This window comes from Pelodiscus sinensis, chromosome 11 (assembly GCF_052426305.1).
Source record: "Pelodiscus sinensis isolate ZL-2025 chromosome 11, ASM5242630v1, whole genome shotgun sequence".
Classification (NCBI taxonomy): Eukaryota; Metazoa; Chordata; order Testudines; family Trionychidae; genus Pelodiscus; species Pelodiscus sinensis.
Window position 1 is genome coordinate 47,460,427 of NC_143062.1, and position 20,393 is coordinate 47,480,819.

The window sequence follows — 20,393 nt, forward strand, 5'->3', positions numbered from 1 at the left end:
TTAATGTCAGTAGAGTGCTGAATGTAAGGAACGCTGACTTTATAATATGTTAACCAGTTCAAGTCTTTGTTCAAGCCAAAGGTCAATTCCTCCCTCTCTCTGTAGCTGGCTTGTAAAATAAGTCCATTAATGAGTGCCCAGGCAGGTTAAAATGTTCCCCTACAGGTTTCTGTGTGTTAACGTTAATCCTTTGTTGCAGAAACTGTCCAGTTTGGCCAATATGCATGGCAGAGGGGCATTGCTGGCGCTTAATGGCATAGATCACATTAAAGGATGTGCGGTTGTCTGTGTTCCTGATGTGGTGGCTTACGCAGTTAGGTCCTGTGATGGTGTTGCTTGTATCTATGTGTGGACAGTTATTTGTTGGCCAACAATAGCAGCGCCACTAGAGGGAGTATATTGGCATTTTAGCATTCTCACAGCTACAGTTCAGTGTTGGGAGTTGCATTGTGATGCGTCACCCAGCCCAGAAGCTGAGATGTTAAGAGGTTTGCAGCTCACTCTTTGAAAGGCAACAACTTTCTTCCTCCCTCTCATACTCAGTTTCCTTTGGCCAGCCAACTTGGGGAATCTCCTTTCAATGGAAGTTGCCAACATCACAAAATTAGCAACAGCAGATCATACTACTGCAAAAACGTTTACACCAAAGCTTCTGTCTTGTTCATTACACTGTCAGGGCGCTGCTTTTATATGGTTTGTGATTTTTATTTCCTGAGAACAAGCTGATCCTCCCAGAGGCTAAGCATAGCCTGGAAGGCTGTTCCCCTTAATAGAATTGAGCACAATAGTTGTCTTGTTGCTGCTGTCATGTTGATTCCAATGGGTGTCTCATAACCTCATCAAAGAAGATGTAAAATGTTGTGCATACTAAGCGGCCAAATTATAAGTAAAAGCTTCTCTCTGCTGATTGCAAACAATGGTTCTGGCAAAACACTGATCAGTCTAGTAGCCCCCTTTAAGGAGTACTGGTAGGCTAAATTTCACTGCTTCTTTGCTCACACACAACTTGGGGAAACAAAATACAGGACTATGTAGCACTTTGGGGAGGTATTAGAGGTCAACTTGGGGAGGTATTAGAGGTCAAGTCCACATTGAATGATGACACTGTTGGAATGCTCAAAAGGAGAAACCAGAAACCCAGCTCAGTGCAGGTTACCACAGTTAAATCCTGCCCTCCTTTGACACAGGTGGAAATCTGGGGAAAACTCCTCGGAAGTCAGTGGAAACCATGCAAGGTTGCTTTGCTGGTCTAGAAGCATGAATTTCACTTCAGGTGCGAGAGATGCTGGATTCATATCCCACATAAGCCCTAGTCTGTCTTTCTTATATGTGGCCCAGCGGACAGAGCATTGGCCTCCTAAGCCAGGAATTGTAAGTTCAAGTCCCTCCTGGGGTGAAGACCTGTACTCGATGACCTCTTGAGGTCCCTTCTGCTTCTAGTATTCTATGATTCCATGGGCTATCAGTCATGGTAGAATTTCATTCAACAGGTATAGCAATAGGATAGATTTCCACTGGAGTTATTTATATCACAAAACACCTAGGCTACATCTACACTGCCCTCTCTTGTGCAAGAAAATATGCAAATGAGGAGAAACGGTGAATATTGCTGTGCCTCATTTCCATACTTAATGATCTGCCATTTTTCCGCAAGTAGCTTTTGCACAAGAGCCATTCTGCCACTTTTTTTTCCAGGAAAAACGACTCTTGCGCAAGAGGGGGGTTTTGTGCAAAAGCCCCTTGCGCAAAAATGGCAGCTCATTAAGTATGCAAACGAGGCGCAGCGATATTCACCGCTTTGCCTCATTTGCATATTTTCTTGCGCAAGAGAAGGCAGTGCAGATATAGCCCTAGAGACCCAAATTAGGTACTTCCAAAACAACCAGGTGTAAGAGGCAGTCTCTGCCCAAAGAATTTGCAGTCTTGGGGTACAGTGAGATGCAGATGTGTCAGACAAATGGGCATTAGCAGAGTAAATATGGTGGCTGTAAGACAAATGCATTATGCATTAAAAAGGCCCATTTAGTATCTAACAGCTCCAGTTCTCAAATTAAAATGGAAATTCCAGCTGAACTTCATAGCAACTCAAACACCAACTCCTGACAGTCTCTAAACAAAGAATGGGAGAGAGAATGATCATCTCTGCTCCAATCAAGTGTGTTCAGCAAACTATTGCTTCCCATGGAAAGAAGAGGAGGGAGGGACAACAGGAGTCCTTTCATGAGGGGTAGAGAAACCTTTTTTCAAAGGTCATCTCTCTTTGCTGAGTCATTCACGTTTGGCAAGTCTAGACCCCTGCCATAGGAATCGCAGCCAACCATGGCTTGCCCCATTGGAGCAGCTCTGTTCCCATCCTACCCTGGCAGGGGCCAGGCCCATCTGCTTCCCTGCATCTGAAAGAGTCAGCAGTGAGGGGGTGGAGAGAGCTGGTGGGCTGCTGGAATGTATGGAGTGGAGTGGTAGTAACACTGACCTGGCAGGCTGTTTGCCTTCTGCCGGTCTCTGTTTTCCTTTCTTTCTCTAGATGAGGAGGGGGGTTGAAGTGGAAAGCCCTCCTTGCAGGTACTGGTTGAACCTCTTTAGTCTGGCGCCCTCAGGATTTAACCAGTTCCAAACCAGAGAATTTTCTAGACCATAGAGAGGTCAGTATTGTCTAGCAGCATTGCCAACACCTCCACTGCTTACCGGGCTGTTAGGGGACATTGGGGGGTAAATTAGAGCTAAATAACAGCACTGAGAGCCAGGACCGGTGGCTGTAAACAAACTTTCTGGGACTGTGGGAAACTTGCCCACAGCCATGGTAAGTGGACACCTGGCTAACTAAAATCATGCCGGGCCATGGATGTTTCCAGATCAGAGAGTTCTGGACTAGAGTGGTTCAACCTGTAGTACATATGTATCTCACACACCTAGTGTGGTTCACTGTCCCATATAGTGACACTTAACCCACTTACAGCGAGAGATAAGAACAAGGGCTCTATAGTCTAAACTGAGAGCCAGCTGGCATTAGAGCTCAAGTGGTAGAGGCTCCTCTGTAAAGATCCTAGGTTCAAACCTGACTGGTGGTGGTTACTCGTGCCACATGTTGGAGTCCAAAATAACCTCTCCCTTTTCTTTGCTGCTATAAAGGGAGCTGATGATCCTAGGTGGGGTTTTCCAAAAGATCTCAGCCCCTCACTGAAGTCCCTGAAAGCTGGGGAGCTCAGAGAGAGGCCAATGCTGAAAAGTGTTGAAAATCCCACTCCTGGGGTACGTCTAAACTACATGCCTCCGTCGACGGAGGCATGTAGATTAGCCAGATCGGCAGAGGGAAATGAAGCCGCGATTAAAATAATCGCGGCTTCATTTAAATTTAAATGGCTGCCCCGCTCTGCCGATCAGCTGTTTGTCGGCAGATCGGGGCAGTCCGGACGCGCCGCGCCGACAAAGAAGCCTTTCTTGATCGGCACAGGTATGCCTCGTGAAACCAGGTTTACCTGTGCCGATCAAGAAAGGCTTCTTTGTCGGCGCGGCGCGTCCAGACTGCCCCGATCTGCCGACAAACAGCTGATCGGCAGAGCGGGGCAGCCATTTAAATTTAAATGAAGCCGCGATTATTTTAATCGCGGCTTCATTTCCCTCTGCCGATCTGGCTAATCTACATGCCTCCGTCGACGGAGGCATGTAGTTTAGACGTACCCCTGCTGTATTCCTGTCTCTCCCTTCCCCGCCCTGCCTTGTGAAGCCACTGAGGATGTGGATGTTCATGACAGCGAGGTGGTTATACCGCTGGGATGAAAAGCCAGACTGTTGCCCTGGCTAGTGTGTAGTTAGGCAGCACAATACTCCCAGTTCCATTCAGATGTCTCTTTCTTTTTTGCTGGCTGGAGACCTCTCCCAGCTCTTCAGCCAACCCCTCACCACCACCTTCCCTTCCCGCTCCAGGAAATGGAAAATTTCTATCAAATCATTAGGGGGCAACCGCACTTAGCAGACTTGTTGCAGCTTCAAAATATAGATCTAAATACAGCCTTGCATTTCTGAATCAAACAGGGGATGACTGAGATTCTCCTTCTGAAAAAAACAATGTCAAGATGTACTACCCCCGACTAGGATAGTCTGTGCACTCTTGTGTTTAGAATCACCCCCTGCCATCTCTGTGTCTCTTGAGATGCTCCTGGTTTGCCTGAGTACTTGCTGGTTTGCTGTTGTTGGCCCTCTGCGCAGGGTAAGGGGGAGTGTAAACACGAGGCTGCTGGCATTGACTTTGATTTGTGACTAAGGCATGGAAGCATATGCTTTGCAAAACAGAGCCAGCCCTGAAACAGACCCTTGGAAACTGATATTGTTGTAAGAAAACAATTGTGCATCAACTAGTTGAGCTTCCCCGCACGATCAGCCACCCTTCCAAACCCAAGACTTTGTGTTCTGTGGGATGGAATCCTCTTTGTTTGGTGGAAAGTCGTGAAAACCAGCTTAGCCGCTGACTCTTTCTCTAATGAGCGGTGCTCCCGTGTTTGCTCTCACGTTCAGAGCTGTTACTCTCCTCTGAACAGTCTTCATCTGACACACCTGCAAATAAACTGTTGGGATTAAACTAGTACAGGTTGAACCTCTACTCCAGCACTCTCTGGTCAGGAAACATGTGTGATCCAGCATGATTTGAGTTAGCTGGATGTCCACTTTTCATGGGTGTGGCTAAGGTTCCCGTAGTCCCAGAAAGTTTGTTTACAGACCCCACTCCTGGCTCTCCATGTTCTGTCCTGTTATTTAGCTCTACTTTACCCCTCAATGTCTTTAACAGCCCGGTAAGCAGTGGAAGGGTTGGTAATGCTGCTAGACAATATTGACCTCCCGTGGTCTGGAAAATTCTCTGATTCGGAACTTGTTCCCCAAATGCATTGAAATGACAACTGGACCCTTCTTCCTGGAAATCTAAGAGTTTTCTTTCCTAGTGAAAACCCATCCATTGCAAAGCAGGCTGGCAAAGGGAGCAGCAGACGGGTTCTGCAAGAAGTAGGTTCTCTTTTCTTGTTACATGATATGTGGGGCGGGGGCTATTTGCAGAGTGACTGGTGTGGAAACCTCCCCTGTTTATCCCACTGAGTCCCCCAAAGATTGAGGCGTCACTAATGATGCATGGCAGGTGAGGTTACACTGGGAACGCTGCATTAATAATTTCCAGGCAAATCTCTCACCGAGTAGGTACTGGCCTATTGGCTGTTGTCAGTGTGCTGTGTAGATGAGCTGTGTGTGACAAGAAATGAATCCTGAAATCATTTGAATAGTGTGAATTAGAGTGCACCAAGCTGTACAGTTAGCATCCAGATCCCAACTGGCTTGGCAGGCCTTTGGGTTGTCTTTCAGTTATGAGGTTTCTTGCTTTTCTTTCTCAGCTTTGTTTGCTTTTAGCTCTTTCCAGTGGTTATATAACTGTTCCCTTTTATTTCTGCAAATTCCAAAGGGCGAAGGGAAGGGAAGCTTTGCTATTAAATACTGGCAATACTGCTCCTCTTTCTCTTAAGTTCCTGGGGTGGAATTTAAAATAAATCCCATATCATGGGCTGTGGGTTCTGACTGCCCCACACCCAACAGTCAGCCAGAATCCAAGAGCTTCAGGGGCCATTTAGGGGGGAGGGAAGGTTAGATGTGAAAGATCCTAAAAAGCCGTTCTGTTCTCTTCTGCCTGAGTAAGCTGCAGTTAAACAAAGCCAATTCAGGGGATGCTGATTTTGGATATGTACACACAGCTCAACAGTTAACATGATTCAGGCCTCAGTGACTATGTTACATGGAGGACTTGCTTTCCGTGCCCTCTGGTGAGGGTAAGAAGAGGGACTGGTGGCGAATTGCTCTATTTACAAGTGGTAGAATAAACTAATCAATCAGTCTAACCTACTTTCTGCCTGGTTCAGCAAAAGCAGCAAGCATGGGCGTACGACCAGCTGCTGTCAGTGACACAGCCAGTGAAAATTATTCAGTGAAACCATAAAACCATTGTAAAACTTCACTTGTGTCTTGTGCATTATCAAAAGGTTCACAACTCTTTTAAGGAAACTTGACCCTGGTCTAGCGTGACCTTCAGATGATTTATGCATTCATCTAACGTCTGGTTTTCCATGGCTTTAGCATGGAAACAAGTCATTTGAACCAGTGTATCTGTGCATGGCTATCCAGTGTATTCAGTGATGGTATCTCATATTTTCTTGTGGTTGTAGAGTACGATCTGTGAGGACCAAGTGTAACTGCAACTGGGCGGATTTGAACCTAGGACCTCTGGAGCTCTACCACTTGAGCTAAAAGTCAGCTGACTCCGTTTAGGCTATAGAGCTCATTCTTATTGCTTCCTGTAAGTGGTCTAAGTGCCACTACACAGGACAGTGAACCATACTCACTAGGTGTGTGGGTTACACAAGGTTGTGAACAGATGTCACATGAGACCATAGAGCCTCTTATTGAAAACTTAGCATGACTTAGCATTTTTTTGCATAAGTTTTTCTCTGGGTGTTTACAGCCTTTATTGATAGTTGCTCTCTGTTCAGTCTGTCCTTGGCTGGGTCTTCAAAGTTATCAATATACAGCGTGAGTTGGCATTCTCCTTGAAGCATTTACATTGGCCGCCCTTTCTGTGCTTTCTAGACTGACTATGTCAGTGCAGTCACATCACTTCAAACCCTCAATGTAGATTCACTGCACTGACATTAAATTGATTGAAAGGTACAATTTAATCTGTTGATACACTCACAAATACCATTACAGGGTGTGAGCCTCATTTGACATTTGTGAAGGGTAACTACTATGTGGGGTTGTATTCCTGCAATTACATAGCTGTTGACCAGTAATACTGTCGCTTGAGATCAATGGCTGTTGGTGACACAGCATGAGGATGGGAACATTTCTCGACTGTAGCTGGAATCAGAATCTCGTTTTCAGGCTTTCATGTTGTTTGGAACCTGAAACTTGTGCTTTGTCTACGCGAAAAGGAAGTTTGCCGCTGCAGTGATCAGTGTTCCAGAGTTTGATTTAGCGAGTCTAGTTGAGACTCATTAAATCTAACTCAGAGGATGCCCCCACTGGCGTCTGGTACTCCTCCTTTTATGATGGGAGCATTTGCTTCCATTGGCCTCCCACTGTGGGGATGCCACAAAACATGGCTTAAGACAAGCCAACTCCAGCTATATATTCTACGTAGACATGGTGTAGATGTGGCCTGGAAGAGTGTGATAAGATATTGCAATCCCCCATAATTCTGGTGCAAAAGCCTATTAATGGAACAACCACGTGGGCTAACAGAGCTGCCACTGAAGTCACTGGAGGTTCAGTTTGGTCCTGAGTCATGGTGTCTTGCTCAGAGAGGTGCTTTCATTCAAAAAATTTGACTTGAATCAGCAAAAGTAGACGGTCGGCCTATTGCACCATGACACACTCTGGTAGCACGAGGGCACCATATCCCTTCAGCCAAGTTACACTGCCGTAGGCTTAGCAAGGCCATCAAGTTGTTTCAGCTCCCTGCATTGAGACTTTGAAGAGAAGAGAGTGATTTAATCCCAATCAAAAGGGATGTTTCAGAAGGTCCTGCAGAGGTAGGGGGAAATTATATTTGTACAATTCAAAACTTCCTCAGGCTAGAGGAAGTTTTCCACTCCCCTGGATAGTCTGGTGAAACAGTCTCAAATTTCTTCAGTAGAAAAATTTCCTTTGCCTTGCAGGATCCCCCTCTCTTTCTTCCAGGGTAGCATTTCACTGTATCAAATTCTGAACCGTGCTCCCAGACAAAACACATCATTAAGCGGGAATTAAGGGAGCTGTAAATAAATATTAGTAATTTAAGGGGATCACCCAGATTTTGTTGTTGTAATTTTAAAAAATACAAAACAAAAAGAGAAAATGGAAAATCGATCTAAAAGATTGATAGATAGGTAGAAGCACAGCGCCACTTAAATATTTACCTCGTGTCTCCTCCTTCCTCCAAGGAGGGTAAATACCCACCTGAGACAATAAATGTGACTAATGCAAAATCCTGGTATCGCTGAGTACCCCAGTATCTGAGAACACCTCAAACCCTGCAGGCATGACATTTAGGTCTGCTGCCATCTTGAATATAGGCCATTGTGGTTTACAAAGCAAAGCGTAGACAACCCAGTCATGTTAACTGGAAGAGCTCCACAACCACATGAAGCCCAGTTGTAGCGAACAGTAAAGCGTCAAAATGGTTGACACCTGGCTAGACACCACTTATTGACACTTGTGTGATCAACACGGAGATGTGGTAGTACATCTGCAGAGAAGTTATTGCCATTCAATATCATTAAAGTCAGGCTATTACCCTACATAAAGTTTTTTGCAGGTTCCCAGCTCCACACACTGTGATTAGTTTCTTAGGAGATATCCCATTGAAGGACCTTTTGGACAAAGCACTTTACAAATGATATATATATGGTGAGGTGGGTACCTTCAGCCAACAGACAGAATGCTGCGAGGGGGACTAGGTACAGGAGAAGATTAATACAGGACACCGTGGCAAATCCATAGCTTTCCCGAATGCATAATAGATTTTCTAATGTTTGACCAGAGCAATCAGGACATTTGAGCCCATGTTGCCTAGGTATAAACCTGTAGCTTCCTGGAGACTTTTAGAAATCTTAGCCCAAAATCTCATTGAGGTCGGTGGAAACAGGTAGTTTAGCCCTGTGTGTTTGGATCACAAAGTCATCTCCTACAGCTCAGCCTAAAAGCTCCACTTGCATTTTAGAAATGCCACAGCCTGTGTTTCTGAAGAGCCTAGAACAATGTTTCCCAACCAGTGGTACGAGTACCCTTCGGGGTACTCGAGAGAAGTATGGGGGAGGGGTACATCAACACAATTGAAATTTGGAGAAAACTGATTTTTTTGTTTTAAGTTTTATTATTTTTGTACTTTTTACACCCAAAAATTCCATTGCCCTCCCAGCTGCGATTAAGTTGTTTAAACAAATGTGTTGCAATGGTAGAAAAAATTGTGTGTGTCTGAAAACTGTAGGTACTTAGGGGTACTTATAATTTTTTTAAAGGGATACTTTCTTAAAAAAAAAAAAAAAGGTTGAGAACACTGGCCTAGAACACACATCCTTGCTTTGCTCACTTTAAGAGCTCCACAACGTTCCTAATATCTGCCTCAATGCCATTGATTAATGAGCTAATTTCCTCTTTCAGCAATCTCTAACCAGTGAAACATACTCTTTGCTGCCAAGGTCAACAAGATTAAAACTAATTTGGAGTTTCTGGGCCAAGCCATTTTTGACAGATAAGGGACAAACATTAGGGAAAATCTGCAAAGTGAAGCCCACCTCATTTTTTTTATCCCCTCCTATTCCACGAACACTTTCTCCAATTTGCTTCAAACTTTGAAGAAAAAAAAGTGCTGGCATGATATCATCTTTGTGAAGTTTCAAGTGGGTTTGCTTTCATTTTTACAAAGCTTTTCACATCAAGTTAAGCCTGATAATGAAAAGCTAGCTTCCCCTTTAGCTATGGCCCTATGATCTCTCCAGGTATGATCGGTAAAACTTGATGATGATACGCAGTTGCTTGACAGCTGACTGACATCCTGTTTATGTAACTGCCTGCAGCCAGATTTGAACCTGGGACCTTGATGTAGGAGCCTCTACAGCTTGAGTTATAAAGCCAGCTGGTTCTCAGCTAAGGCTGTAGAGCTCCTTTGTTCTTATCTCTCGCTGTAAGTGGTCTAAGTGCCACTGCATGGGACAATGAACCACATGCACTAGGCGTGTGGGTCACATTTGCTTTGGGGGCTTCTCAGTGTATGTGCTCGCGTGTACTCTGGGATTGTTTGTCAGTGATTATAGGGGAGATTCTTAGCTCTGGGAACCAACATTTTCCCTACTCCTTTAAATTTTCATGTCTTTAATAACTATGAGTGAAGAGCCCTAAAATCCCAGGGATCTAAGAAGTGCTGATTAAACCCTGCTGCTGGATAAATCTGCATCACTTGGCCTGTATTCTGAACTTGTTTCCCTATGATGTGGCAACCGCTTATCCAAAAAGAAAAAACAACCCACCCTCAGTGTGTGTCTGCAAGGAACTGTGCACAATTACAGATCTAGGCTCAAATCCCCTGAAATCACTGGAAGATAGGAGCCTGAAGAGCCTGGATCTCAACTCTGTCACACCCCGTTGTAGATCAGTCTATCGCCACGGAAGTCAATGGAGAAACATGCCCACATACTGCACACCCCATGCCATGGAGTCAGGCTCATGTTTGCTCAGCTGCACCTTAGCCCGCGAATACCAGTTCTATTAAAATGTACTAGGAACCCAATCAGGAGAGAGGCAATTTGGGAGCAAGCAGGAGCCAGTCTAGCCCCTGGCCCCAAAGGCTGCTCTACTTTACACCTAGCTACCCATGGCCCTAAGACATTGTTGTGGCAGCTGGAACGAGCTAAACCACACAGAGGCTCTAGACACACCCTCTTTTCCCAGCCATGCCCCCAATGACATGTGCTGCCACAGGGCCTGGCTTGGAGCTCCCTCAGCTCAGCATTAGTTGAGGATTCCCTCGATGCTGAGGAACCGGTTACAGCTGGCACCTTGCACCATTGGGGCCTGTGGCGGGTACTAGGCAGATAGTTCTGCTGCACAATAAGCTGAGTCAGGGGAACTGTTGTTAACGACCATAACTGTGCTTTAGACTATAGGGCTGTGTCTAGACCGGCCAGTTTTTCCGGAAAATCAGCCGCTTTTCTGGAAAAACTTGCCAGCTGTCTACACTGGCCACTTGAATTTCTGCAAAAGCACTGACTTCCTACTGTAAGAAATCAGTGCTTCTTGCGGAAATACGATTCTGCTCCCGTTAGGGCAAAAGTCCCTTTTGCGCGAAGCTTTTGCGCAAAAGGGCCAGTGTAGACAGCTCAGATTTGTTTTCCGCAAAAAAGCCCCGATCGGAAGAGCGCGTCTAGATTGGCACGGACGCTTTTCCACAAAAAGTGCTTTTGCGGAAAAGCATCCATGCCAATCTAGACGCTCTGTTCCAAAAATGCTTTTAACGGAAAACTTTTCTGTTAAAAGCATTTCCGGAAAATCATGCCAGTCTAGACGTAGCTCTTGTGTGTGTGACAGTGTGGCATACACAAACACACACCTCTGTATACAGACACATTGTCCCAGGGCCACTTTTCCATAGGGAATTGGGCATCTAAAGATATAGACGTAGGCACTTGCCTGCTTCATTAGATGTAGCTTCTCTGCTTGACATGTCATTGAGTTTACGTTTAAATTTCTCTAGAGCCTTTGTCAGAGAACCTCAAAGCACCTTACGGGCCAACGCTAACACCTCCTCGTCCTCTGTCACACATGTCCCTAAGGTAGCAGTGCTGTGAGGAGATGGGAGGGAGAAAGCATGGGAGAAATTTGGCTGGGGATCTCTGGAGTCCTTTCATCTTTGGAAATGGGTCCTATTTTAACTGTGTAATTTATTTATTAAGTCTTGTATAGGCCCAGCATATGAGTGCATTCATTTTATAGTTGGAAAGGGTTAACTGGTTACCTGGTAATCATCACTCAGTAAGCGTGATGCTGCCAGGCCAGGCTGGAGCAGCTCCCCGCCCATGGGGGGGGCCCAGCCTGGCTGGAGCAGCCCCCTGCCTGGTATGGCAGGCCTAGCAGCCCGGACAGCCCCCACCCCCAGTGCAGTGGCTCAGTGCACGGGTGGGGGACTGCTCCAGCTCAGCCAGGCCCACCATGACATGCCCTGTCCCAGTGTGGGCAGGGAGCTGCCCCTGGCCTGCAAGATCTCAGGTCAACTTTTTAAATAGGATTTTCATTTTGACCCATCAAAGAGGCAAGATTGGCAGACATTTAACTTTTGCTCTAGCACTCTTCTTCCTCCTCCTGATGCTTTGTCTTCCCCTTTCTGCCGTTCCTATGGCGATGCGCCTCTTGTCCCTTTCCATCAACAAGCAAGCATTGCATTGCCATTCACATGCTCTGTTGCCAAGTAACAGTTAGCCGTGTTTTCCCTCGGCAGTTCTGTTTGTTTTCACTGTTACAGCTGTTGTTACTTGCAGTGACATTCTTGGCCTAAAGTTTCATGGGTTGATGGGTTGCCAGTATACAAGAGTAGGACCTCCTGGCAGCCAACCAGGAATCCACATGCCCGTTTATTTTCCTTTTGAACCAGTTGTGCAATGTGTAAACACATCACCGCCTTTCTCAAGGCAAAGCCCCAAAAGACATGGTCTCCTTGAAGAGTTAGTATCACCAAGTCAATCGCTGGCCAGGTTTTTCTGGTGGTCTGTTTGGATATTCGGTTTATATCTGCCACTGGCAATCTTATCACGCCTCTAGTGCTCGTGGCAACCATGTGATCTAGTTCTATCCTCATTTTAATCAATGACTGTATAATGACCCGGCCACTCCTCCTTATACCTCTTTGAAAAGGGTAACAGGGTTAAAGGCACATACAAATGTAATTGTCTCTGTGTTGTGCTCTCTTCCACAAACCTCTCTGTCTGACTGATTTAGGTGGAGCACTTCTTAAGGGAGGGATTGTGCCTCTTCTCTTTGGAAAGGGCCTAGCGCCCTCTCCCTGGACTAAAAGATAATCTCTTTGGAATTTCACATGATAACAGCCCCGTGTTACTTTGGCATGTACATTTCCTTTCAACCTGTCTCATTTGGTGGGATTAAGGATCTTATTTTACCTCCTGGATAATGTAAAAGTATTGGTCCGCTCATGGGTGGTGGGTGAAGGTAAGGCTGGGATCAGCCCTTGTTCCCAGGCCCCACTCTCCTAACAGGAGCCAAGTCACTGCCTCCTCTTCCCCCCCCCCCCCCCAGCACCACGGGGAAGGCAGGCTCCAGCCTCCCCGACCCTGGAGCACGGGAAGGGCGGACACTTGGGGGCAGCAACACTGTCCCCAGTACACCTACAGCAGGCATTCTGGTGGCAGAGTGTGGGCAGGGCCAGGCTGGTGGTTTGCAAAGACAGTGCCTCCTGCCACCTAACATCCCCAGCGCCCATGGGTCCGTCTTTAGATCTATTTCCATGTTGTATGTAACTGTCCCTAGACAGTATTTTTATTCTCACTGATGTTGAATTGAAGGAAAGGGACTGTGTTGAAAAGAGCATCGTGGGACTGTGAGTCTAGAGATGTAGCGTCTAAGCTCTGAGCTGACATGGCTTGCTGTGTCTGCAAGGAAAATCATTTGCTCGCATGTCTGGTTTTTAGGAAGCGGTGAGGCTTAATCCATTGCTGTTGGGGAAGTAGACTGAAGTGTTTGAAAGTAGGGACGTTGAATTGGTTAACTGCTTAAAGGAGGGACGGATGCGGGGCTGCTCCAGTTCGGCAGGTCTAGAGCAGTCCCCCCACCCGTCGCAGCCAGGCTGGAGTGGCCTCTCATTGCAGAAGGGCTGCTCCAGCTAGGCTGCCTCTGGCCCCACATGGGACTGGAAGTAGGCAGCCCCATGCAGAGCTGCTGGCTTTGCCAGTCCCACATGGGGCTGCCACTTGCGGCCTGGCGGGGGGCTGGAGCAGGCTGTGAGCAAGGGCCTTCTTCTGGGCACTAGTTATGCGTTACACAGTAAGCATCACCCTTACTCATTTACATCCGTATTTGACACCATATAAATGCAAAATGGCACCGGTGTGCCTTGTTATTAAAAACCAATTATTCCCCATGTGAAGTCATACATCTGCCTTTGTGACATCCCAAAGCTGCTGGCTGGAGAAGGGACTGATGTGACAGAGCGGGAAACAAGGAGCAGGAGACGTGCTCACGCACGGAGATGCGTCTGCCAGGAAAATGAAAACAGCACAGAGCATAAGGCAGGACTGTTGTTAAGCAGACACTGCGGGCGGGATTTTCCAAAAGTTTGCTGTGGTGACCTCATTAAAGTCAGTGGTCAGTGTGTCCATCTGCAAGTGTTCCAAAATCACGGACACTGCCCAGCTGTGAGACTGGCTTAAAAATAGAAATTCAACCCCTTTTATTTGATTTCTGGGGGTTGAGTCTTTAGAGGTTCACATTTTGTAACTTTTCGCTACAACCATTAGGTCTAGAAATATACTTCTTTTAAAATGAAAAGTGAGATTCTTACACAATAACATGCCTCCAGGTGTTAAGGCTTGAAGAAAAACATCCAATATCATAAAACTTATACAATTGCAAGACTTGGCACTGTTGCACTGGTGGCAGTAGGGTTACTGAGTGCTATGGATAATCCTGGTTTATCTTTGAAGATTTCTGTCAAGTAACAGCTGATATTCAGGGACCAAATTATGCAGAAAGTCCAGAGTAACATCTTGATTTTTACAGATGTGAGCCAAATTTAAGCCATTGTTACTGAGAGGAGAATTTGGCCTTCATAAAATGAAGTTTGCCAGACAATGGCTTGTGCCAAAGAAGTCATGCCGCAGATTAACTTAATGGAAAGTTTTATTAAGAAAAACAGAGCAGTTTATTTGTGACTTTTATCCCAGTTTACAAAATCAGAATGTCTCAGTGACTGCACCAGGGGCATGCACCAGCCTTTAGATCATACCAGTGGGACAGAGACCGCACCAAATGGGTTGCACAGAAAGGTTATCAAAAAATGACAAGAAAAACATTTGAAGTAAACGGCATTTGATTTGGAATAAACGATAGTTCTGCTAAACTAGGTTTTGAAATGTGGCATCTGGAGGATGCAAGCTGAGCATTTGACAGAGCCTCTTACCAAACCGATGTGCGGATCATCCAGGCCTCTCCGACGGGGAGAACAGAGCTTGGAGAGGTGGCCTATATTCTAGTTCCCTTTCCAAAGAGACTCTTGAGCTGACTTGTGCTCATGTAACAATCCCTCTCTTGCTGCTGCAGAGAGCTATTGAATTCCTATCCAGATGCCGTTCTGAACGTCTCTCTACTGATGGAAGCCTGGATCCTCCATCTTACAGGAGGAGGCTCTGGGACAGAAAATCTGCACGAGGATCCCCCTCCCCATCCCTTTATTAGGCAGTTCCCCAGGGATCAGTAGGATGCTAGGATCATCCTGCACTGGAAGCTTGGCTCGTGTGTAACAGCCTGGCTCCCTTTGGGGACAATGAAGCACCGCTATGCAGGATCCCATCACTGTATTGGGGGATTTCCGTGGATCTGAAGGGAGGATGATATGTGCGTGGTTCCATGTACCCCTCAGCCTGACCAGGGTCCAAAATGGGTAGGAATCCAGTATCATGGAAGCAACTGTTTCCTCTTTCTACTCCCACATGTGGGGAACAAGATGCACCACTGTTGTAAAGTGGCTAGTGTCTGTTTACACTGCTGCCCTCTTCTGGATGACAGAATTGCTCCTCTTTGGGTCACATACTTATACTGATGTCACATAGACCCTATATTGCTAATAGCTAATGGAGAGTCTTTGTGAGCTCTCATAGTGGAGGCCTGGGCTTTAGGAGCAGCATCTGGCTTCTGCCACTGCGACAATCTGGTGGCCTGGCTTTGTGACGGAACATTACGTTACTCTGGCCTTGCAAATCACCTCTGTGTCACCAGGTTCCGCTACACCAGGGGTGGGCAAAAGGGCCTCCATGGGCTGGATCTGGCCTGCCAAGCGGGTGAATCCAACCCGCGGAGGCCCTGTTGCTCCCCCGCCCCCAGGCCAAGTAGGGTCTCAGGGCGGGGAAGCCCCTGAAGCCTTCCTTGCTCTGACCCCGCCCTGCAAGCAGTGTACGGCAGGTGCAGAGTGGAGAAGGCTTTGCGCACTCCCCTGCCCTCAGGCCTTAATTGGCATGGGGGTGGGGGAGCTAGGGAAGCCTCCTTCCGCTCTGCCAAGAACACATGTCGCTTTGAAGCCCTGCACGCTGCTTGCAGGGCAGGGGGGAGAGCGGAGGAGGCTTCGTGCGCACCCTCGCCCCCAGGCCAATCAGGGCCTGGGGGCAGGGGAGCTACATGAAGCTTCCTTTGTCCTGCCCCGGCCCTGCAAGGAGCTGGCAGCACTTCAATGTGCCATGTGCTCCTTGCAGGGCAGGAGGAAGCTTCCCGCGCTCCCCCGCCTCCAGGCCCTGATTGGCCTGCGGGGTGCGGGAGCATGCCAAGCCTCTTCCAGGGCATGGGTGCATAGTGGGAAGGGGGGGGCAAAGGGGCTCCCCACCCACCCTCAGACCATGATTGTCCCACCCCTTCCTGTTTTGGCCCCGCCCCTTCTGGGGTGGCCTGGGGCGACTTCAAACTCCTTTGAAGTGACCCCTGGGCAAAAATTATTGCCCTCTACAGCATGGCAAATGGGTCTACTCAAAAATGTGTCGCCATGTCTCCGCCTAGTGGCTAAATATTAACGTCTGGATGGCGTTGGATCATGTCACTAGTTAGTTCACTGGGCCATCAGAGGACAGAAGGCCTAATGCTGCTACAGAAGCATGAATGTTCCCAGACATGGTTGTTCTCACAACATTTCCATCATGTCCTAATAGAAATATGAGGGGAGACTGGGTCCAGGTTTTGAAAAGCAACTAGTGATTTTGGGAACCCTCTGTATTTTTGGGGGAGGGGGAAAGCAATTTTCACCACTTTAAAGCAGCCCTGATTACCAAAGTAGAGGTGCTCAGAAATGGTCTGAAAATCTTGCCTCCTTTGGGGGTCTCGAATAAGGCACCTCAAATCACTCTGTCCAGACCTTTAGACGTAACTCCAATACTTTTTAACGCTCTGGGCTTTAGTCGCTTTTGAAAATTGGGATCAGTTTTGCCAAGCTAAAAGCAGCGTCTTGCATTGTGCTGCCGCGATGGAAAACTCGTGTTAAGTGTCTTTTTTTTTTCTCCTCCTCTCCTCCAGGACTCTCTGCGGAGGGAGGTGCCAAGCGCCAGGAGCATCTCTCTAGGTTCTCAATGCCTGATCTGAGCAAAGATTCTGGAATGAATGTCTCGGAGAAGATGAGTAACATGGGGACTCTGAACTCCTCTGTGCAGTTTAGAAGCGCCGAGTCGGTCCGGAGCCTCTTGTCTGCACAACAGTACCAAGAGATGGAGCCGAACTTGCGCAACCCCATCAGTTACAGAGAGATGCCACTGCATGGAAGGATGCATCAGAGTTTTGACTATGGCAGTGGGATTCCAGGGAACAAAATTCCTGGACAGGACAGTGCTAGACTTCCCCCCATGAGCGAGCGCACACGCAGGCGAACTAATTTCCGGGAGGACGATCGGCGTTACCGCCCACACAGACCCCGGCGGTCCAGGCGCTCCCGCTCAGATAACGCCCTCCATCTGGCCAGCGAACAGTGCTGTCGATTGAAAGAGAGGCCCTCGCTGCGAGCCAGGGAGGACTATGACCAATTCATGCACCAGAGAAGCTGCAGAGAGACGATGGAACAAGGCTCCCGCAGAGACCTGTATACTCAGTGCCCAAGGACTGTGTCAGATCTTGCTTTGCAGAACCATTTGGGGGAGAGATGGGGGCCCTATTTTGCTGAATATGACTGGTGTTCTACCTGCTCCTCGTCTTCAGAATCTGACAACGAAGGTTATTTCCTTGGGGAGCCAATACCGCAACCTGCCCGTCTCCGATATGTCACCAGCGAGGAGCTCCTGCACAAATATGGATCGTATGGCATGCCCAAGTCTTCAACATTGAGTGGCAGAGGACAGTTGCATAGCCGAAAAAGACAGAAGAGCAAAAACTGTATCATATCATAACAGTCTCACCTCCTGGGCACTATCTGAGAATGTAAATTAACTCATAAACTTGCACTGTTTTAGATCTTATAAGCGCTTTTTATTGTAACAAACAGACCTGAAAACTGGGGATTTGTAAGAAGGTAGTAGTTTGGCTTCTATAAGTAGTCATAATCATTGGCACAGTGAATATATTTTGCACATTTTACTTTGGAGAAAAACAGTTCACATTAGCCTGTAATATTTACCTAGTATTTTTCTTCTTCTTTCCAAATACTGCCACTTCTTTAATCCAGCTTGTCCATATGTTTTAGTTACCATGGGTTACTATAATCAACAGTTTGCGACTAGCTTGTGTTCTCCTAATGCGTTTGGTTTTTATTCCTCATTTTGGTAAGTAATTTGTCTCTCAGTCCGTGCTGGAGTCTAAGTTATTTCCATGATTGTTGTAAATGCAATGTAAATGAGAGTTTGGAGAAAATATTTTTGTATTTTGTAATATCAGAGGAATTTCTATATCTTAGGAGTCACTGGGAAACTGCATGCATGTTCATAATTGTTTTCAGCCAGAGCTAAATAAATGGTACTTCAGAATCCCTGCTCGATTTGCCATCAAACGTATTAAGTATATCTGTGAAATCTTGGGTGAGGAGGGTGTTCAGTCTTTTCATTCCTGGTAAATCAAAAAGAACATTTTATGCTTTGTTCAATCTTAGAGGCCTAGCTGGTGTTATGGAGTCTCCTCCCACTTTCGATTTGCAGTTACTCTTTCAGTCCAATCCTGGAGTCTTTACAATTGCAAAAGTGACGTTTTTGTCAAATAGAACACACTACCAAATGTCTGCTAGGTTTTCACAACCAAAGTTGACTTTTCCATCTCTGTAGAGAATGCTGATGTTACTAAACTTTGAGGTGTTCTTTGGAGTACATAAAAGTGTAAATGGTGCAATTGTGTGATGTCAGCATGACGTTGTTTTGAGTAGAGATTTGTCTTCTGGTGCACTAGTTTCCTGGATTATGTGAACTGCTGTTCATTCCCAAAAGGAATCTTCAACACTGCCTACTCCATAGCTCCCTATAAAATGAATCCAGACTAATCCCATTGGGCTGAATTCCACCCTGGAGCTATGACCTCTCTCCACCCAGCTCCTTTGAAGGTCAATAGGGGTTTGGAGTGTGTAGTCCCAGGATGGGGTTGAGTCCATTCTTTGGAGTTAGAATGAATCGACAAATTCCTCAGCATAGCAGAGTGTTATATAAATAGGACTCAAATGTCTTGTGCTATGGTGGGTGTGAGTTTTTCAATGTTTGCTTTGAGGTCCTGACATCAAGGAGTGTCCCATCCTAGTCCCAGATGGGCAGATTTTCTGTAGGGTTGTAATATGGACACAGTTTCTTTCATGTGTTCCTAGCAGGCCAGGCAGTTGTTGCTAGTCACAACAGCTTTGGTTCTGATTGTGGAGGACTCAGGGTCTCCACCAATCTCCCATTGACGTTGATGCTACAATTCGCATACTTGCAAGTAGCAGAAGGTGCAGAGGCACAAAGGTATGTAGGTGCCTAAAGATGTCGCAAAGCTGTTAGTGGGATTTTTCAAAAGCTCCTAAGCAGGTGAGGCACCACTAGAAGTCAATGGGAGTTAGAGAGGGGTTTACAAAAGCACCTCCCTGCATAGTTAGGTTGATCTGTACATGCCTGACCCATTCCTGCAGTTAGATCAGTGTTTCTCAAAGTAGGCCGTGAGCTCACTTTGGAAAAGCTGCTAACGGGCCACTCTGGTTTGTTACTCGAAAGTCTCCATACACGTGGAGCCTCGCCGCTCGCACTGGCAGTGGTTCTCTGTTTCCAGACAAGGGGAACCGTGGGAAAAAAATCTTACAGAAAAGAAAAAAAGCTGCAGCTCCCCTTGGCTGGAAATGGTGAACCGGAGCCAATGAGAGCCGCGGCTATGGGATAGACAAACTGGAGTGACCCATTTCAAGATCAGGACCTCACTGAACATGTTTTCTAACTGGGAACAAACTATCACCTGTCAAAAGCAGTGAATGCGGGAAATCTTCAAGCTGGATGTCTGCATACCATAGCCAATAGGAAACTTGTGTTGTTTTTAAGGAGAATGTGGTGATGATTTATTTTTTACAAAAAGAGAGACAAGACTAAGTATTAAAACAACAAATGTTTTTTCCAGTTGGAATAAATGGAAATACTGATCCAAAGGGGGAAATGACCGATGTGTCTGTGTGTGGTTTTTTAAGAATGTCTGTCACTTGTGAAGTTGAGTATTTATTTTTATTTATTTTCAGCCCAATCTATAATTAAAGCACAAAAACTACCAAAATCCCATTGATCAGTGGTTCTCAACCTTTTCGATACTAGAGACCTGCTTGCTTCTTTCCTACATCCTGTCAGAGAGACCACGGGAATCAGCGCCGATCCACAGACCGCATGATGAGAAGCACTGCCCTCCATGACTTGGTTTGGATCAAAACAACAGAGTCCTGTGGCTCCTTAAAGACGATCACTCCTCATTCTCTTTGCAGACACAGAATAGCACAGCTACCCCTCTGAGACTTGATTTTGATGGTTTATTGAGCAATCCGCATAGGAGCTTCTTGGCAAAATGCTGTGTTAATGTGACACATCTATAGCTGTAACCTGAACCAGGCCTGCCGAAGGGGAGGGAAAAGGGAGCAAAATTGCCCCAGGGTTCAGTGATTTTAAAGGGCTCCGGGCTCCCAGCCACTGCTGCTGCAGCAGAGGTGGCAGCTG

The 20,393-nt window shown here is 46.6% G+C and overlaps 1 protein-coding gene across 6 annotated transcripts in view; it reads left to right on the forward strand.

Annotated features, from left to right (window-relative positions):
• The window catches only part of PRICKLE2 (prickle planar cell polarity protein 2), a 221,574-nt gene extending 203,356 nt beyond the window's left edge, over nucleotides 1–18,218 (forward strand). For all 6 annotated transcript variants that reach the window (XM_075938504.2, XM_075938506.2, XM_006135077.5 and 3 more), the window contains one exon: nucleotides 16,786–18,218. In XM_075938504.2, coding sequence (XP_075794619.1) covers nucleotides 16,786–17,645 — 860 coding nt within the window. In that variant the 3' untranslated portion in view covers nucleotides 17,646–18,218. The remainder of the gene's footprint in view (nucleotides 1–16,785) is intronic.
• The last annotated feature ends 2,175 nt before the right edge of the window (nucleotides 18,219–20,393 follow it).